Raw genomic sequence first — 21,746 nt, 5'->3', positions numbered from 1 at the left:
GAAAAACCTCATGGTTTCTGTATCAGTGGTGCTCAATATTTCACGTCAAGGACCCCAAAAATTATATGTAATATGCCCCCCCCCCCCCCCCATCTGAACATATGCTGTCCCTGCAGGAACCCTTCAGAAGCAAAGATTTGAGTTAAAGCGTTCACTTAAGCAATATTACAGAGAGGGTGATATATATTCAATATTACAGAGAGGGTGATATATATTCAGTGATGCTTAATATTACAGAGAGGGTGATATATATTCAATGATGCTTAATATTACAGAGAGGGTGATATATATTCAGTGATGTTCAGTGATATTACAGAGAGGGTGATATATATTCAGTGATGCTTAATATTACAGAGAGGGTGATATATATTCAGAGATGCTTAATATTACAGAGAGGGTGATATATATTCAGTGATGCTTAATATTACAGAGAGGGTGATATATATTCAATGATGCTTAATATTACAGAGAGGGTGATACATATTCAATGATGCTTAATATTACAGAGAGGGTGATATATATTCAGTGATGCTTAATATTACAGAGAGGGTGATATATATTCAGTGATGCTTAATATTACAGAGAGGGTGATATATATTCAATGATGCTTAATATTACAGAGAGGGTGATACATATTCAGTGATGCTTAATATTACAGAGAGGGTGATATATATTCAGTGATGCTTAATATTACAGAGAGGGTGATATATATTCAATGATGCTTAATATTACAGAGAGGGTGATACATATTCAATGATGCTTAATATTACAGAGAGGGTGATATATATTCAGTGATGCTTAATATTACAGAGAGGGTGATATATATTCAATGATGCTTAATATTACAGAGAGGGTGATACATATTCAATGATGCTTAATATTACAGAGAGGGTGATACATATTCAGTGATGCTTAATATTACAGAGAGGGTGATATATATTCAGTGATGCTTAATATTACAGAGAGGGTGATATATATTCAATGATGCTTAATATTACAGAGAGGGTGATACATATTCAATGATGCTTAATATTACAGAGAGGGTGATATATATTCAGTGATGTTCAGTGATATTACAGAGAGGGTGATATATATTCAGTGATGCTTAATATTACAGAGAGGGTGATATATATTCAGTGATGCTTAATATTACAGAGAGGGTGATATATATTCAGTGATGCTTAATATTATTCAGTGATGCTTAATATTACAGAGAGGGTGATATATATTCAGTGATGTTCAGTGATATTACAGAGAGGGTGATATATATTCAGTGATGCTTAATATTACAGAGAGGGTGATATATATTCAATGATGCTTAATATTACAGAGAGGGTGATATATATTCAGTGATGCTTAATATTACAGAGAGGGTGATATATATTCAGTGATGCTTAATATTACAGAGAGGGTGATATATATTCAGTGATGCTTAATATTACAGAGAGGGTGATATATATTCAGTGATGCTTAATATTACAGAGAGGGTGATATATATTCAGTGATGCTTAATATTACAGAGAGGGTGATATATATTCAGTGATGCTTAATATTACAGAGAGGGTGATATATATTCAGTGATGCTTAATATTACAGAGAGGGTGATATATATTCAGTGATGCTTAATATTACAGAGAGGGTGATATATATTCAGTGATGCTTAATATTACAGAGAGGGTGATACATATTCAGTGATGCTTAATATTACAGAGAGGGTGATATATATTCAGTGATGCTTAATATTACAGAGAGGGTGATATATATTCAATGATGCTTAATATTACAGAGAGGGTGATATATATTCAATGATGCTTAATATTACAGAGAGGGTGATATATATTCAGTGATGCTTAATATTACAGAGAGGGTGATATATATTCAATGATGCTTAATATTACAGAGAGGGTGATATATATTCAGTGATGCTTAATATTACAGAGAGGGTGATATATATTCAGTGATGCTTAATATTACAGAGAGGGTGATATATATTCAGTGATGCTTAATATTACAGAGAGGGTGATATATATTCAGTGATGCTTAATATTACAGAGAGGGTGATATATATTCAGTGATGCTTAATATTACAGAGAGGGTGATATATATTCAGTGATGCTTAATATTACAGAGAGGGTGATACATATTCAGAGATGCTTAATATTACAGAGAGGGTGATACATATTCAGTGATGCTTAATATTACAGAGAGGGTGATATATATTCAGTGATGCTTAATATTACAGAGAGGGTGATACATATTCAGTGATGCTTAATATTACAGAGAGGGTGATATATATTCAGTGATGCTTAATATTACAGAGAGGGTGATATATATTCAGTGATGCTTAATATTACAGAGAGGGTGATATATATTCAATGATGCTTAATATTACAGAGAGGGTGATATATATTCAGTGATGCTTAATATTACAGAGAGGGTGATATATATTCAGTGATGCTTAATATTACAGAGAGGGTGATATATATTCAGTGATGCTTAATATTACAGAGAGGGTGATATATATTCAGTGATGCTTAATATTACAGAGAGGGTGATATATATTCAGTGATGTTCAGTGATATTACAGAGAGGGTGATATATATTCAGTGATGCTTAATATTACAGAGAGGGTGATATATATTCAGTGATGCTTAATATTACAGAGAGGGTGATATATATTCAGTGATGCTTGCGGAACTCGACTTTGTCTAGTTCCTGACCGCATCCCTGTCGTGGCAATAATCACGTTAAACCACACCCTCAAGTGCATTTACCCTTAAAACTAAGAAACTCACTGAAAAAATATATCTTTTTAACGACAGATTAAAATGTCCCAAGAAACTAGCTAGCCTAGCCACGGGGGTTTGCTAGCGCCCTGGGAAAAACAGAGCGGCTGAATTCTTTGTTTTGATTGGGTGGTGAACGGTGCTGGTTCAACCCACGGCTAGAAGGCCGTTTCAACCAATCAGAGTGCTTCCTCGAAACGACCCGCTGTAGAATCTGTAATAATATATGTCCAATGATTTGAGGCACATTTTCACGATTTCTCAAAAAACAGCAGACCTACAGGTTCTATGAGCTTGTAGATCTGCTGTTTTTCAATAGCTAAAGCATAACATGATGCTTTTAAACACCAAAACGGGGTTAAATGGTACTCACGTCTCTGTACCCTTGCTCCGAGTGGCCCCAGATGTCACCGCTCACGCTACGGCAGCCGGCCGGGCAGTACACGCTGGAAACAAGTAGCTTTAGAGTCAGTACACGCTGGAAACAAGTAGCTTAGAGTCAGTACACGCTGGAAACAAGTAGTTTTTTGCCATCAGAACACAACCCCCCATCAGAACACAACCCCCCATCAGAACACAACCACCCATCAGAACACAACCCCCCATCAGAACACAACCCCCCATCAGAACACAACCCCCCATCAGAACACAACCACCCATCAGAACACAACCCCCCATCAGAACACAACCACCCATCAGAACACAACCCCCCATCAGAACACAACCCCCCATCAGAACACAACCCCCCATCAGAACACAACCCCCCATCAGAACACAACCCCCCATCAGAACACAACCCCCCATCAGAACACAACCACCCATCAGAACACAACCCCCCATCAGAACACAACCACCCATCAGAACACAACCCCCCATCAGAACACAACCCCCCATCAGAACACAACCACCCATCAGAACACAACCCCCCATCAGAACACAACCACCCATCAGAACACAACCACCCATCAGAACACAACCCCCCATCAGAACACAACCCCCCATCAGAACACAACCCCCCATCAGAACACAACCACCCATCAGAACATACAACAACCCATCAGAACACAACCCCCCATCAGAACACAACCACCCATCAGAACACAACCCCCCATCAGAACACAACCCCCCATCAGAACACAACCCCCCATCAGAACACAACCCCCCATCAGAACACAACCCCCCATCAGAACACAACCCCCCATCAGAACACAACCCCCCATCAGAACACAACCACCCATCAGAACACAACCACCCATCAGAACACAACCACCCATCAGAACACAACCCCCCATCAGAACACAACCCCCCATCAGAACACAACAACCCATCAGAACACAACCACCCATCAGAACACAACCACCCATCAGAACACAACCACCCATCAGAACACAACCCCCCATCAGAACACAACCCCCCATCAGAACACAACCCCCCATCAGAACACAACCCCCCATCAGAACACAACCACCCATCAGAACACAACCACCCATCAGAACACAACCACCCATCAGAACACAACCCCCCATCAGAACACAACCCCCCATCAGAACACAACCCCCCATCAGAACACAACCACCCATCAGAACATACAACCACCCATCAGAACACAACCACCCATCAGAACACAACCACCCATCAGAACACAACCCCCCATCAGAACACAACCACCCATCAGAACACACAACCACCCATCAGAACACAACCACCCATCAGAACACAACCACCCATCAGAACACAACCACCCATCAGAACACAACCCCCCATCAGAACACACAACCACCCATCAGAACACACAACCACCCATCAGAACACACAACCACCCATCAGAACACACAACCACCCATCAGAACACACAACCACCCATCAGAACACACAACCACCCATCAGAACACACAACCACCCATCAGAACACACAACCACCCATCAGAACACACAACCACCCATCAGAACACAACCACCCATCAGAACACACAACCACCCATCAGAACACACAACCACCCATCAGAACACACAACCACCCATCAGAACACAACCCCCCATCAGAACACACAACCACCCATCAGAACATACAACCACCCATCAGAACACAACCACCCATCAGAACACACAACCACCCATCAGAACATACAACCACCCATCAGAACACACAACCACCCATCAGAACACAACCACCCATCAGAACACAACCACCCATCAGAACACACAACCACCCATCAGAACACACAACCACCCATCAGAACACAACCCCCCATCAGAACACAACCCCCCATCAGAACACAACCACCCATCAGAACACAACCCCCCATCAGAACACAACCCCCATCAGAACACAACCCCCCATCAGAACACAACCCCCATCAGAACACAACCCCCCATCAGAACACAACCACCCATCAGAACACAACCACCCATCAGAACACAACCACCCATCAGAACACAACCACCCATCAGAACACTTGGAAATGGACTTACAGACCGTGTGTGGACCGACTCACCTGAAGTGCTGCGGAATGAAATGTGATCCTCGATGCAGACAAGAGATGAGATCTGGAACAGAGAGAGAGAGAGAGAGAGAGAGAGAGAGAGAGAGAGAGAGAGAGAGAGAGAGGGGGGGGGGTGAGGGGGGGGGGGGGGTCACATGTTAGAGAATATGATGTCAAACCTTCAGAAATAATTGTAGTTCTTTATTTGAATCTTTTTAACCCATTTAGACCCGAGTTAAAAACATTCACTTTGAATGAATATATTATATTCAAAGATTTGCGCCACATTTTTTACGATTTTTCCAAAAAATAGCAGACCTACAAAGCTCATAGCGCGCCACTCGGTATTAACCCATTTAGGCCTGGGAACGATTCTGCAAATGTATTTCTAAATCCTGACCGTTTTCGTGAAAAAGCTACGTTTTTCTATGTCAGTCGTTCTCAAACTATACGTGTTTTTACATGACCCTGACAGCAAAATAATATATATGTATATAAATTCGTTGTGCGACACACCAGCACAGCTAAGTACAAATAAGGCAGCATTGACGTCTACACGTCTAACCCATTCTGACCTGAGATCAGATTCTAAATATGTCTTCTACATCCTGACAGTTTCCCATTCTGACCCGAGATCAGATTCTAAACATGTCTTCTACATCCTGACAGTTTCCCATTCTGACCTGAGATCAGATTAAAAAAAAATGTCCTCTATGTCAGTCGCTCTTCGATTTTTCAAAGAAATAGCAGACCTACAAGCTCGTAGCGCGCCACTCGGTGGCGCGCTACGAGCTTGTAGATCTGCTATTTTTCAATAGCTAAAGCATAGCATAATGCTAACACCAAAACGGGTTCCCGTAATAGAATGGGTTAACCCTGTATAACTCTAGCCTATAACCTGAATAGTTTAGTCATTTTAGGCCCAACTAAAGAACCAATGAGAGATGCCCTCAACACGACTAAAGAACCAATGAGAGATGCCCTCAACACGACTAAAGAACCAATGATAGATGCCCTCAACACGACTAAAGAACCAATGAGAGATGCCCTCAACACGACTAAAGAACCAATGAGAGATGCCCTCAACACGACTAAAGAACCAATGAGAGATGCCCTCAACACGACTAAAGAACCAATGAGAGATGCCCTCAACACGACTAAAGAACCAATGAGAGATGCCCTCAACACGACTAAAGAACCAATGAGAGATGCCCTCAACACGACTAAAGAACCAATGAGAGATGCCCTCAACACGACTAAAGAACCAATGAGAGATGCCCTCAACACGACTAAAGAACCAATGAGAGATGCCCTCAACACGACTAAAGAACCAATGAGAGATGCCCTCAACACGACTAAAGAACCAATGAGAGATGCCCTCAACACGACTAAAGAACCAATGAGAGATGCCCTCAACACGACTAAAGAACCAATGAGAGATGCCCTCAACACGACTAAAGAACCAATGAGAGATGCCCTCAACACGACTAAAGAACCAATGAGAGATGCCCTCAACACGACTAAAGAACCAATGAGAGATGCCCTCAACACGACTAAAGAACCAATGAGAGATGCCCTCAACACGACGGGTCGTCTGTTCCTCAAACTGCACTCGCACGCGCTAGTATGGTAGTACAGCACAGTGACACCGAGCAACGCACACACACACACACACACACACGCACACACCCTCACACACACACACACACACACACGCACACACCCTCACACACACGCACACACACACACAGGCATGACGCACCAGGCTTGCGCCAGCAGACACGCCGCTGTACACAGCGTCTAGGCCTGTACATTCGTACAGCCCCAAGCGGTCGACGTCATCATCATCCTCCTCATCCTCCTCATCCTCAGTGTAGATGTGACTAAGTTCTTTGTCAGCGTCTGTCTGCGCCTTATTGGCGTGCGTACAGCGTGGGGAGGGGGGTGGAGGGGAGGGGGGGGGCGATAGAAAGGCTGTTGTGTCATCGTGTCATGTTTAACAGAGGGACGATTTATGCGTCTGGAGAAGACTCTCTCCCTCTCTCTCTCTCTCTCTCTCTCTCTCTCTCTCTCTCTCTCTCTCTCTCTCTCTCTCTCTCTCTCTCTCTCTCCTCCCTCCCTCTCTCTCTCTCTCCCTCTCTCCCTCCCCCCCCTCCCTCTATATAAGCGCCAGTTCCATAAACAAGCCCCCCCGTTTCCCAAAAAAACAGGAAGTGAGGATGCATGCGTAGGAGAACGGGAGCTGAGCTGAGCTGAGCTGAGCTGAGCTGAGCTGAGCTGAGCAGAACACTGCAGCACGTTGACGGGACAAAAAAGGACACTTTCATAATAAAAGGCAGATATCACTGCTAAAAACTATATGTATTTAGTACAGTACAGCACAGCACCACTCACTTCAGACGGGTGTGATTTTACAGTTGATGTAGTCGACCAAAATACATTTTGGCGGTCCTTATAATGCCGTCACAAATACACTTACAAATGCACGTCACCAATCGACGATCTACAAGCTCACAACGTGTCGCAGGGCGACACGTTGTGAGCTTGCAGATCGTCTATTTTCAGCAACCACGGTTAAAATGACTTATACTTGGATCTCTTGTCCACTATAGTCCCTTCCTAACGTTTTACTCTAAAGTTTTTATTTGTTTTCGTCTTAGTTTTAGTCTGTGGATGAAGGCAGTCGACGGACAGCCTTCGTCTTAGTTTTAGTCGACTAAATCAACACTGGGTCCAGCGGGCCTATATTCTTTAGAGATGTGTGTCTTCCCGAGATGGAGTTAGGTGGTTTCCCCCCCCCCCGACAGCAACGATGTGTTTGTCAAACATTTGTAGTAGTAGTAGTATAGTCATAGTTTTAGCCGCCATAGCTTAGTTGTGTCTTGTGTGCGTGTGCGTGTGCGTGTGTGTGTGTGTGTGTGCGTGCGTGCGTGCGTGTGTGTGCGTGCGTGTGTGTGTTCAACCCAGAGGGACAAGGAGCTGAATGCAGTGTGAATGTCAATGAGCACTCACACAATTCACACAAACATGCGCATGCACACACGCACACACACACACACACACGGCATGCATGTCAATGAGCACCCACACACACACACACACACACACACACACGCACACACACACACACACACACACACACACACACGCACACACACACAGGGACTCAGCGGTAATGACTGTTTACGAGTGCTCACATGCCGTGCTCAGCGTGGTGTGAGCTCACGCTAAACGCAGAAGGGGTTAACCCATTCTGACCTCATTCATACGAAGGTTTCCACATGGACACACACTGGTCTGATTATCCCCATTCTGACCTGAGATCAGATTCTAAAAATGTCAGTCGTTCTTTGATTTTTTTTCAAAAATAGCAGACCTACAAGCTCGTAGCGCGCGCCACTCGGTGGCGCGCTACGAGCTTGTAGATCTGGTATTTTTCAATAGCTAAAGCATAACATGATGCCGACACCAAAATGGGTGCCCGGTCAGAAGGGGTTAAATAAACACCAACTAGTCCTCCTGCTCTTCTTCCGTGACGGCGCGAGCAGAAAAAAACACGCTAATAATTATAAAAACATGTAATCAGAGCGTGTGGCAGACATGTATACAGTAATGGTCCCGACACGGATGACATCACAGCAGGACGTCGCTAAAGGCTACACATGTGTCCTTTTAATAATTAATACATAATAATAATAATAATAATAATAAAACTTTATTTGTACAGCACCTTTCATGACAGGAAATGCAGCTCAAAGTGCTTTACAGAACAATGGAGGAAAAAAAGGAAAGCAAGGCAACGACATTAAAAAACAAGCAGTGATGCAATACAGTGAGGACATGAATAACAAAAAATAAAAGATCAATTAAAAGCAATGTTGTAGAAGTGGGTCTTGAGCTGAGCTTTAAAAATGTCTACAGAGGCTGCCTGACGAAGGTACAGTGGGAGCTTGTTCCACGCCGTCGGCCCCTAGAAGCAAAAAGCTGCTTCCCCGTATTCTTTAGTTGCCATTTTTTTAGGCAAAGCGAGCAGGCCGGCAGTGGAAGACCTTAGGGGGCCGGTTTGGGACATATTTAGGCAGGCAGTCATGTATAGGTAGGACGGTGCGAGACCATTGAGAGCTTTATACACAAGTAAAATAATTTTAAAATCAATTTAGATGTTAGCATGCCGTGGTGTAGAGAGACACAGGCCAGCTCATTGTCCTGACCTGGCATCCTGGAGTGCATGCAGGCAAGGGGTTCGGGACGTTTTTGGCGACCCCCGGAAAGGCTGGTAACAGTACATGCCGTTTAAAATACATGCCAAGAAGGACCCCCCCCCCCATAACCCATTCTGACCGGGCACCCATTTTGGTGTCGGCATCATGTTATGCTTTAGCTATTGAAAAATAGCAGATCTACAAGCTCGTATCGCGCCACCGAGTGGCGCGATACGAGCTTGTAGGTCTGCTATTTTTTGAAAAATCGAAGAACGACTGACATTTTTTTAGAATCTGATCTCAGGTCAGAATGGGTTCATCAGACCAGCGTGTGTCCAGTGGAAAACCTCGTATGAATCTGATCTCAAGTCAGAATGGGTTAAGAGAAGATTCGTACAGCTCTAGGCTACAGGGTGCTATAGTGCTGTAGGGTGTTACAGGGTGCTACCTGGGTGCTGGTCGGTGCTGTAGGACAGCAGGAACCCTACCTGGGTGCTGGTCGGTGCCGTAGGACAGCAGGAACCCTCGTCCCGAGCGGTGCGGTCCTGACCTGAAGACCAGCGTCACCTCTCCGAGGCTCAGCGTCACGTTCCTGTCTGCGGCGTCCAGCCGGCCACACAGAGGCCCTATGAGAGAGGAGACACAATACCATGTGACCCCAGCCGGCCACACAGAGGCCCTATGAGAGAGGAGACACAATACCATGTGACCCCAGCCGGCCACACAGAGGCCCTATGAGAGAGGAGATACAATACCATGTGACCCCAGCCGGCCACACAGAGGCCCTATGAGAGAGGAGACACAATACCATGTGACCCAAGATAAGATAAGTGCTAAATACCATGTGACCCAAGAGAAGATAAGTGCTAAATACCATGTGACCCAAGAGAAGATAAGTGCTAAATACCATGTGACCCAAGATAAGATAAGTGCTAAATACCATGTGACCCAAGAGAAGATAAGTGCTAAATACCATGTGACCCAAGTGTGTGTGTGTGTGTGTGTGTGTGTGTGTGTGCGTGCGCGCGTGCGTGCGTGCGTGCGTGTGTGCGTGTGTGTGTGCGTGTGTGTGTGTGTGTGTGTGTGTGTGTGTGTGTGCTCGCACATCGTCACATTAGGGGTGCTCCGGGCTCCCGATAACCGATTGTGATCATTTTTTCAAAAATAGCAGATCTACAAGCTCGGAGTGCGGCGCCCTTTTTAAATCGTGGAAAATATACAGTATATTCTTTCAGGGCATTTTCGGCCTATTCGGTTTCGGCCTGACTAGGCAGAAAATGTATCACCGAATAAAAGTGTATGCAATGAATGCATTCAAAAGAGCTGAATAAATGTTTTATGGACCCATAATAGTGATTATTATTCAAGTTAAGTTTTACCATAAATCAGGTAGCTTTAAGATGACAGCAATGGTAGGGAAAAAATGTAGGGATGCAGCGAAAGGGAGATTCTTGGCTGAAAACCGAATATCCGAATATGATTAATATTATATATGGCCGTACCTTAAAGCTACCTGATTTATGGCAAAATAAATGGTTATGGCAAAACTTAACTTAAATAATAATCACTATTATGGGTCCAGAAAACATTTATTCAGCTCTTTTGAATCCATTAATTGCATGCACTATTCGGTGATACATTTTCAGCCTATTAGGGCCGAAACCCAATAGGCCGAAAATGCATTTTTTTTGCCATTTTCTGCCGAATATTTTCTGTGGCCGAATATTCCGTGCATCACTAAAAGAAATACACAACGTGTCACAGTGCATTGTGAGCTTGTAGATCGGCGAGTCAGTATATATTATACAATCTCACAACGCGTCGCAACGCGACGCGTTGTGAGATTGTAGATCTGCTATTTGCAGCAAGAGTAAAAACACTCATTAAGACGGCATCAAGACGCGCCAAAATACATTTTAGTCGACTAAATCAACTGTAGATTTAGTCGACTAAAATCTTATGACATTTAGTCGACTAAAACTAGACTAACACTAAGACATTCCGGGTGACTAAAATGTGACTAAAACTAAATGAAGTTTCAGTCCAAAGACTATGACTAAAACTTAAATAGAAATTTGCTGCCAAAAACAACACTGCCGCTCAGGACTCACTACTTACCCAGGGCCGTGGTACTCATTTTAGTCGCCCGGAATGTTTTAGTGTTTAGTCTAGCTTTAGTCGACAAAATATCATAAGATTTTAGTCGACTAAAACTACAGTTGATTTAGTCGACTAAAATGTATTTAGGCGGGCCTTGATGCCATCGTAATGGCTGTTTTTACACTTGCTGAAAATAGCCGATCTACAAGCTCACAATGCGTCGCAGCGCGACGCATTGTGAGCTTGTAGATCGGCTATTTCCGTCAGAACTCTTACCCAGGGCCATGGTACTGCTCAGAACTCTTACCCAGGGCGGTGGTGGTACCGCTCAGTTCTCTTACCCAGGGCCGTGGTGCCGTCTGTGGCCGTGAGCGTCAGAGATCCCGCCGTGCTGCAGTCCGGGCTGCTCTCCACGTCGAAGTCTCCAAACAGCAGGCGCAGCGTGCGGCCCGCGGGCACGCGCAGCCGCCATGCACAGCGGGCGTCCGACGGGTAGGTGCCCGGGTAGTTCTGGCTCGCCACGGTACCGCTCCGAGGGCCCAGGACCGTGTGTCCACAGCCAGAGCCTGGAAGGAAGGAAGGAATGAATGAATGACAAAAAAACCCCAAAGAAAACAGACACTCACAGACCCCTTTTCCACCGGTTGGTTCCCAATGGGAACCGGTTCAGTTCTTTTCCACCGGTTGGTTTTCCCAGTGGGAACCGGTTCAGTTCTTTTCCACCGGTTGGTTCCCAGTGGGAACCGGTTCAGTTCTTTTCCACCGGTTGGTTCCCAGTGGGAACCGGTTCAGTTCTTTTCCACCGGTTGGTTCCCAGTGGGAACCGGTTCAGTTCTTTTCCACCGGTTGGTTCCCAATGGGAACCGGTTCAGTTCTTTTCCACCGGTTCTTTTTGGTTTTTAGTCCATGAGCCAGAGCTCCAAAATTGGTGGGCAAACTATACCCTATATTACATTGTTTATAGGATCAATACAAGTAAATTAATACATGATAAACCCTTCCACAGTAGTAGCTTTATCATACTTTTGATTATTTTGCATATTTTCCTACATAGTGCCTCATTTGCATATTTAAAAATGTAAAATGTGTAATAGAATAAATCATTGTCTTCGTGTAAAGTACTCAATTGGGGAAGTTTAATGGTGATAACAATCTAATATAGGTATGGTTTTGCTACACTCAATTCATAATTAATGTTTACATTTTGGAGCTCTGGCTCATGGACTAAAGAACCACAAAGAACTGAACCGGTTCCTACTGGGAACCAACCGGTGGAAAAGGGGCCTCTGAGACAGTGTTCGAGTGGTCGAGTTCACCTAAAGCGAGTCCACATCAACAATTTACAATGTAGACATGTGATCAGCTTAAAGGGGGAATTTCTTTATAACCCTTTTTTTTTTACAAAAGTAAGTGGATAAAATGTACATTGACTATGGCTGACCTCGATTAGTCGAATAGTCGACTAATGGATCGGAACGGGTCTCAGTCGACTGACCACCTCTAAGTAAAAAAGAATTCTCCCACAACATATTATTGTATTTTTCCACTAGGTGTGGGGGACATAAACACATTTGAACATGCTTTCTGACTGTTTTTAATCAATCTCCAATGTGCATGTGGAGTGTGTCTGCCTGTGTGGCAATGTGCCACTGCCTGTGACTTGAATCGCACAGTGCGCTGGCCTGATAGACTCCAGAATCTCAATCTCACCTGCTGTGCTCAATCTGGCTAATGACAAGCCTCTCAGTCCATGTTCACCAAAAAAAAAAAAGGGGGGGTTTTCTTTGTTTTTTTGGGGGGGGTCGACTATCAGTCGACTAACAGCAAATGTATTCATATTAATTTAGACTATACAAACCCTTAGTCAGGGACAGCTCTATAATATTGACCCCAAAACAAAACAAAAGACCCAGACCAGACAGAGTCCATGAGAATGTCTGACTGAAGTAAGGCAACGCGACTCGGACGACCAAGGACTAAAACACGCACGCACGCAGACAGACAGACAGACAGACAGACAGACAGACAGACAGACAGACAGACAGACAGACAGACAGACAGACAGACAGACAGACAGACAGGGTGGTAATTAATTGACCACAGTGGAGGCCTCCTCCTCCTCCTCCTCCGTCATCATCGGTGATGTTATCAGGATAAGTGGAGTGTTTTGGGCTCAGGCTGCGGTTTCACTGCCTCCGCTCTGTGTGTGTGTGTGTGTGTGTGTGTGTGTGTGTGTGTGTGTGTGTGTGTGTGTGTGTGTGTGTGTGTGTGTGTGTGTGTGTGAGAGAGAGAGAGCATAGCAACGCAGGCTGTGTTTACAGTCTCAGGTTCATAACCGCCACATGACCCAAAACAAAATTCAGACGAGGATGTCCTCACACCTCTGTCCGTCTGTCTGTCTGTCTGTCTGTCTGTCCTCACACCTCTGTCTGTCTGTCTGTCCGTCTGTCCGTCCGTCCGTCCGTCTGTCTGTCTGTCTGTCTGTCTGTCTGTCTGTCCTCACACCTCTGTCTGTCTGTCTGTCCGTCTGTCCGTCCGTCCGTCCGTCCGTCCGTCTGTCTGTCTGTCTGTCTGTCTGTCCGTCCGTCCGTCCGTCCGTCCTAAGCAACCGTCATGGTGCCATTTAAGCCATTATAACACCTGAGGATGATTCTACAAAATGTCTTCTAAATCCTGACAGTTCTCTGAAAAACCCTACATGTTTCTATGTTCCTATGTGTGAGTGGTTCTCACAGGGTTAAAACCCTACATGTTTCTATGTTCCTATGTGTGAGTGGTTCTCACAGGGTTAAAACCCTACATGTTTCTATGTTCCTATGTGTGAGTGGTTCTCACAGGGTTAAAACCCTACATGTTTCTATGTTCCTATGTGTGAGTGGTTCTCACAGGGTTAAAACCCTACATGTTTCTATGTTCCTATGTGTGAGTGGTTCTCACAGGGTTAAAACCCTACATGTTTCTATGTTCCTATGTGTGAGTGGTTCTCACAGGGTTAAAACCCTACATGTGTCTATGTTCCTATGTGTGAGTGGTTCTCACAGGGTTAAAACCCTACATGTTTCTATGTTCCTATGTGTGAGTGGTTCTCACAGGGTTAAAACCCTGCATGTTTCTATGTTCCTATGTGTGAGTGGTTCTCACAGGGTTAAAACCCTACATGTTTCTATGTTCCTATGTGTGAGTGGTTCTCACAGGGTTAAAACCCTACATGTTTCTATGTTCCTATGTGTGAGTGGTTCTCACAGGGTTAATACCCTGCATGTTTCTGTGTTCCTATGTGTGAGTGGTTCTCACAGGGTTAAAACCCTACATGTTTCTATGTTCCTATGTGTGAGTGGTTCTCACAGGGTTAAAACCCTACATGTTTCTGTGTTCCTATGTGTGAGTGGTTCTCACAGGGTTAAAACCCTACATGTTTCTATGTTCCTATGTGTGAGTGGTTCTCACAGGGTTAAAACCCTACATGTTTCTATGTTCCTATGTGTGAGTGGTTCTCACAGGGTTAAAACCCTACATGTTTCTATGTTCCTATGTGTGAGTGGTTCTCACAGGGTTAAAACCCTACATGTTTCTATGTTCCTATATGTGTGAGTGGTTCTCACAGGGTTAAAACCCTACATGTTTCTGTGTTCCTATGTGTGAGTGGTTCTCACAGGGTTAATACCCTACATGTTTCTATGTTCCTATGTGTGAGTGGTTCTCACAGGGTTAAAACCCTACATGTTTCTATGTTCCTATGTGTGAGTGGTTCCCACAGGGTTAAAACCCTACATGTTTCTGTGTTCCTATGTGTGAGTGGTTCTCACAGGGTTAAAACCCTGCATGTTTCTATGTTCCTATGTGTGAGTGGTTCTCACAGGGTTAAAACCCTACATGTTTCTATGTTCCTATGTGTGAGTGGTTCTCACAGGGTTAAAACCCTACATGTTTCTATGTTCCTATGTGTGAGTGGTTCTCACAGGGTTAAAACCCTACATGTTTCTATGTTCCTATGTGTGAGTGGTTCTCACAGGGTTAAAACCCTACATGTTTCTATGTTCCTATGTGTGAGTGGTTCTCACAGGGTTAAAACCCTACATGTTTCTATGTTCCTATGTGTGAGTGGTTCTCACAGGGTTAAAACCCTACATGTTTCTATGTTCCTATGTGTGAGTGGTTCTCACAGGGTTAAAACCCTACATGTTTCTATGTTCCTATGTGTGAGTGGTTCTCACAGGGTTAAAACCCTGCATGTTTCTATGTTCCTATGTGTGAGTGGTTCTCACAGGGTTAAAACCCTACATGTTTCTATGTTCCTATGTGTGAGTGGTTCTCACAGGGTTAAAACCCTGCATGTTTCTATGTTCCTATGTGTGAGTGGTTCTCACAGGGTTAAAACCCCACATGTTTCTATGTTCCTATGTGTGAGTGGTTCTCACAGGGTTAATACCCTACATGTTTCTATGTTCCTATGTGTGAGTGGTTCTCACAGGGTTAAAACCCTACATGTTTCTATGTTCCTATGTGTGAGTGGTTCTCACAGGGTTAAAACCCTACATGTTTCTATGCTCCTATGTGTGAGTGGTTCTCACAGGGTTAAAACCCTACATGTTTCTATGTTCCTATGTGTGAGTGGTTCTCACAGGGTTAAAACCCTACATGTTTCTATGTTCCTATGTGTGAGTGGTTCTCACAGGGTTAAAACCCTACATGTTTCTATGTTCCTATGTGTGAGTGGTTCTCACAGGGTTAAAACCCTGCATGTTTCTATGTTCCTATGTGTGAGTGGTTCTCACAGGGTTAAAACCCTACATGTTTCTATGTTCCTATGTGTGAGTGGTTCTCACAGGGTTAAAACCCTACATGTGTCTATGTTCCTATGTGTGAGTGGTTCTCACAGGGTTAAAACCCTACATGTTTCTATGTTCCTATGTGTGAGTGGTTCTCACAGGGTTAAAACCCTGCATGTTTCTATGTTCCTATGTGTGAGTGGTTCTCACAGGGTTAATACCCTACATGTTTCTATGTTCCTATGTGTGAGTGGTTCTCACAGGGTTAATACCCTACATGTTTCTATGTTCCTATGTGTGAGTGGTTCTCACAGGGTTAAAACCCTGCATGTTTCTATGTTCCTATGTGTGAGTGGTTCTCACAGGGTTAATACCCTACATGTTTCTATGTTCCTATGTGTGAGTGGTTCTCACAGGGTTAAAACCCTACATGTTTCTATGTTCCTATGTGTGAGTGGTTCTCACAGGGTTAAAACCCTACATGTTTCTATGTTCCTATGTGTGAGTGGTTCTCACAGGGTTAAAACCCTACATGTTTCTATGTTCCTATGTGTGAGTGGTTCTCACAGGGTTAAAACCCTACATGTTTCTATGTTCCTATGTGTGAGTGGTTCTCACAGGGTTAAAACCCTACATGTTTCTATGTTCCTATGTGTGAGTGGTTCTCACAGGGTTAAAACCCTGCATGTTTCTATGTTCCTATGTGTGAGTGGTTCTCACAGGGTTAAAACCCTACATGTTTCTATGTTCCTATGTGTGAGTGGTTCTCACAGGGTTAAAACCCTACATGTGTCTATGTTCCTATGTGTGAGTGGTTCTCACAGGGTTAAAACCCTACATGTTTCTATGTTCCTATGTGTGAGTGGTTCTCACAGGGTTAAAACCCTGCATGTTTCTATGTTCCTATGTGTGAGTGGTTCTCACAGGGTTAATACCCTACATGTTTCTATGTTCCTATGTGTGAGTGGTTCTCACAGGGTTAAAACCCTACATGTTTCTATGTTCCTATGTGTGAGTGGTTCTCACAGGGTTAAAACCCTGCATGTTTCTATGTTCCTATGTGTGAGTGGTTCTCACAGGGTTAATACCCTACATGTTTCTATGTTCCTATGTGTGAGTGGTTCTCACAGGGTTAAAACCCTGCATGTTTCTATGTTCCTATGTGTGAGTGGTTCTCACAGGGTTAAAACCCTACATGTTTCTGTGTTCCTATGTGTGAGTGGTTCTCACAGGGTTAAAACCCTACATGTTTCTATGTTCCTATGTGTGAGTGGTTCTCACAGGGTTAAAACCCTACATGTTTCTATGTTCCTATGTGTGAGTGGTTCTCACAGGGTTAATACCCTACATGTTTCTATGTTCCTATGTGTGAGTGGTTCTCACAGGGTTAAAACCCTACATGTTTCTATGTTCCTATGTGTGAGTGGTTCTCACAGGGTTAAAACCCTACATGTTTCTATGTTCCTATGTGTGAGTGGTTCTCACAGGGTTAAAACCCTACATGTTTCTGTGTTCCTATGTGTGAGTGGTTCTCACAGGGTTAAAACCCTACATGTTTCTATGTTCCTATGTGTGAGTGGTTCTCACAGGGTTAAAACCCTACATGTTTCTATGTTCCTATGTGTGAGTGGTTCTCACAGGGTTAAAACCCTACATGTTTCTATGTTCCTATGTGTGAGTGGTTCTCACAGGGTTAAAACCCTACATGTTTCTATGTTCCTATGTGTGAGTGGTTCTCACAGGGTTAAAACCCTACATGTTTCTATGTTCCTATGTGTGAGTGGTTCTCACAGGGTTAAAACCCTACATGTTTCTATGTTCCTATGTGTGAGTGGTTCTCACAGGGTTAAAACCCTGCATGTTTCTATGTTCCTATGTGTGAGTGGTTCTCACAGGGTTAAAACCCTACATGTTTCTATGTTCCTATGTGTGAGTGGTTCTCACAGGGTTAAAACCCTACATGTTTCTATGTTCCTATGTGTGAGTGGTTCTCACAGGGTTAAAACCCTACATGTTTCTGTGTTCCTATGTGTGAGTGGTTCTCACAGGGTTAAAACCCTACATGTTTCTATGTTCCTATGTGTGAGTGGTTCTCACAGGGTTAAAACCCTACATGTTTCTATGTTCCTATATGTGAGTGGTTCTCACAGGGTTAAAACCCTGCATGTTTCTATGTTCCTATGTGTGAGTGGTTCTCACAGGGTTAAAACCCTACATGTTTCTATGTTCCTATATGTGAGTGGTTCTCACAGGGTTAAAACCCTACATGTTTCTATGTTCCTATGTGTGAGTGGTTCTCACAGGGTTAAAACCCTACATGTTTCTATGTTCCTATGTGTGAGTGGTTCTCACAGGGTTAAAACCCTACATGTTTCTATGTTCCTATATGTGAGTGGTTCTCACAGGGTTAAAACCCTACATGTTTCTATGTGTGAGTGGTTCTCACAGGGTTAAAACCCTACATGTTTCTGTGTTCCTATGTGTGAGTGGTTCTCACAGGGTTAAAACCCTACATGTTTCTATGTTCCTATGTGTGAGTGGTTCTCACAGGGTTAAAACCCTACATGTTTCTATGCTCCTATGTGTGAGTGGTTCTCACAGGGTTAAAACCCTACATGTGTCTATGTTCCTATGTGTGAGTGGTTCTCACAGGGTTAATACCCTACATGTTTCTATGTTCCTATGTGTGAGTGGTTCTCACAGGGTTAAAACCCTACATGTTTCTATGTTCCTATGTGTGAGTGGTTCTCACAGGGTTAAAACCCTACATGTTTCTATGTTCCTATGTGTGAGTGGTTCTCACAGGGTTAAAACCCTGCATGTTTCTATGTTCCTATGTGTGAGTGGTTCTCACAGGGTTAAAACCCTACATGTTTCTATGTTCCTATGTGTGAGTGGTTCTCACAGGGTTAAAACCCTACATGTTTCTATGTTCCTATGTGTGAGTGGTTCTCACAGGGTTAAAACCCTACATGTTTCTATGTTCCTATGTGTGAGTGGTTCTCACAGGGTTAAAACCCTGCATGTTTCTATGTTCCTATGTGTGAGTGGTTCTCACAGGGTTAAAACCCTACATGTTTCTATGTTCCTATGTGTGAGTGGTTCTCACAGGGTTAAAACCCTACATGTTTCTGTGTTCCTATGTGTGAGTGGTTCTCACAGGGTTAAAACCCTACATGTTTCTATGTTCCTATGTGTGAGTGGTTCTCACAGGGTTAAAACCCTACATGTTTCTATGTTCCTATGTGTGAGTGGTTCTCACAGGGTTAAAACCCTACATGTTTCTATGTTCCTATGTGTGAGTGGTTCTCACAGGGTTAAAACCCTACATGTTTCTGTGTTCCTATGTGTGAGTGGTTCTCACAGGGTTAAAACCCTACATGTTTCTATGTTCCTATGTGTGAGTGGTTCTCACAGGGTTAAAACCCTACATGTTTCTATGTTCCTATGTGTGAGTGGTTCTCACAGGGTTAAAACCCTACATGTTTCTATGTTCCTATGTGTGAGTGGTTCTCACAGGGTTAAAACCCTACATGTTTCTATGTTCCTATGTGTGAGTGGTTCTCACAGGGTTAAAACCCTGCATGTTTCTATGTTCCTATGTGTGAGTGGTTCTCACAGGGTTAAAACCCTACATGTTTCTATGTTCCTATGTGTGAGTGGTTCTCACAGGGTTAAAACCCTACATGTTTCTGTGTTCCTATGTGTGAGTGGTTCTCACAGGGTTAAAACCCTACATGTTTCTATGTTCCTATGTGTGAGTGGTTCTCACAGGGTTAAAACCCTACATGTTTCTATGTTCCTATGTGTGAGTGGTTCTCACAGGGTTAAAACCCTACATGGTTCTATGTTCCTATGTGTGAGTGGTTCTCACAGGGTTAAAACCCTACATGTTTCTATGTTCCTATGTGTGAGTGGTTCTCACAGGGTTAAAACCCTACATGGTTCTATGTTCCTATGTGTGAGTGGTTCTCACAGGGTTAAAACCCTGCATGTTTCTATGTTCCTATGTGTGAGTGGTTCTCACAGGGTTAAAACCCTACATGTTTCTGTGTTCCTATGTGTGAGTGGTTCTCACAGGGTTAAAACCCTGCATGTTTCTATGTTCCTATGTGTGAGTGGTTCTCACAGGGTTAAAACCCTACATGTTTCTATGTTCCTATGTGTGAGTGGTTCTCACAGGGTTAAAACCCTACATGTTTCTATGTTCCTATGTGTGAGTGGTTCTCACAGGGTTAAAACCCTACATGTTTCTATGTTCCTATGTGTGAGTGGTTCTCACAGGGTTAAAACCCTACATGTTTCTATGTTCCTATGTGTGAGTGGTTCTCACAGGGTTAAAACCCTACATGTTTCTATGTTCCTATGTGTGAGTGGTTCTCACAGGGTTAAAACCCTACATGTTTCTATGTTCCTATGTGTGAGTGGTTCTCACAGGGTTAAAACCCTGCATGTTTCTATGTTCCTATGTGTGAGTGGTTCTCACAGGGTTAAAACCCTACATGTTTCTATGTTCCTATGTGTGAGTGGTTCTCACAGGGTTAAAACCCTACATGTTTCTATGTTCCTATGTGTGAGTGGTTCTCACAGGGTTAAAACCCTACATGTTTCTATGTTCCTATGTGTGAGTGGTTCTCAAACATCCCCCCCCCCCAGAAGCAAAGATTTGAGTTAAAAACGTTTTATCTGAAAGAATATATATTCAAAGATTTGCGCTACATTTTCACAATAACCCTAACCCCAGTCTTAACCGACCACGTAGGTCACTATAACCCTAACCTCAGTCTTAACCGGACACGTAGGTCACAATAACCCTAACCTCAGTCTTAACCGGACACGTAGGTCACAATAACCCTAACCTCAGTCTCAACCGACCACGTAGGTCACTAACCCTAACCTCAGTCTCAACCGACCACGTAGGTCACTATAACCCTAACCTCAGTCTTAACCGGCCACGTAGGTCACTATAACCCTAACCTCAGTCTTAACCGGCCACGTAGGTCACTATAACCCTAACCTCAGTCTTAACCGGCCACGTAGGTCACTATAACCCTAACCTCAGTCTTAACCGGTCACGTAGGTCACTGTAACCCTAACCTCAGTCTTAACCGGCCACGTATCTCACTATAACCCTAACCTCAGTCTTAACCGGCCACGTAGGTCACTATAACCCTAACCTCAGTCTTAACCGACCACGTAGGTCACTATAACCCTAACCCCAGTCTTAACCGACCACATAGGTCACTAACCGTAACCTCAGTCTTAACCGACCACGTAGGTCACTATAACCCTAACCTCAGTCTTAACCGGCCACGTAGGTCACTATAACCCTAACCTCAGTCTTAACCGGCCACGTAGGTCACTATAACCCTAACCCCAGTCTTAACCGACCACATAGGTCACTAA

The 21,746-nt window shown here is 43.7% G+C and overlaps 1 protein-coding gene across 1 annotated transcript in view; it reads right to left on the bottom strand.

Moving 5' to 3' along the window:
• Positions 1 to 21,746, bottom strand: part of LOC310856092 (discoidin, CUB and LCCL domain-containing protein 1-like) — a gene marked incomplete at its 3' end in the record, with an annotated part of 77,004 nt that overhangs the window by 37,952 nt on the left and 17,306 nt on the right. The window contains exons 2-5 of the mRNA XM_083761309.1: positions 11,913 to 12,137; positions 9,960 to 10,097; positions 5,282 to 5,333; positions 3,160 to 3,232 (exon numbers count right to left, since the gene is read on the bottom strand). Of these exons, the coding sequence (XP_083617435.1) occupies positions 3,160 to 3,232; positions 5,282 to 5,333; positions 9,960 to 10,097; positions 11,913 to 12,137 (488 nt within the window). The remainder of the gene's footprint in view (positions 1 to 3,159; positions 3,233 to 5,281; positions 5,334 to 9,959; positions 10,098 to 11,912; positions 12,138 to 21,746) is intronic.

This window comes from Protomyctophum parallelum (assembly GCF_964188405.1).
Source record: "Protomyctophum parallelum genome assembly, chromosome: 3".
NCBI classification, from domain to species: domain Eukaryota; kingdom Metazoa; phylum Chordata; class Actinopteri; order Myctophiformes; family Myctophidae; genus Protomyctophum; species Protomyctophum parallelum.
This window is presented reverse-complemented; position numbering and strand designations above follow the sequence as displayed.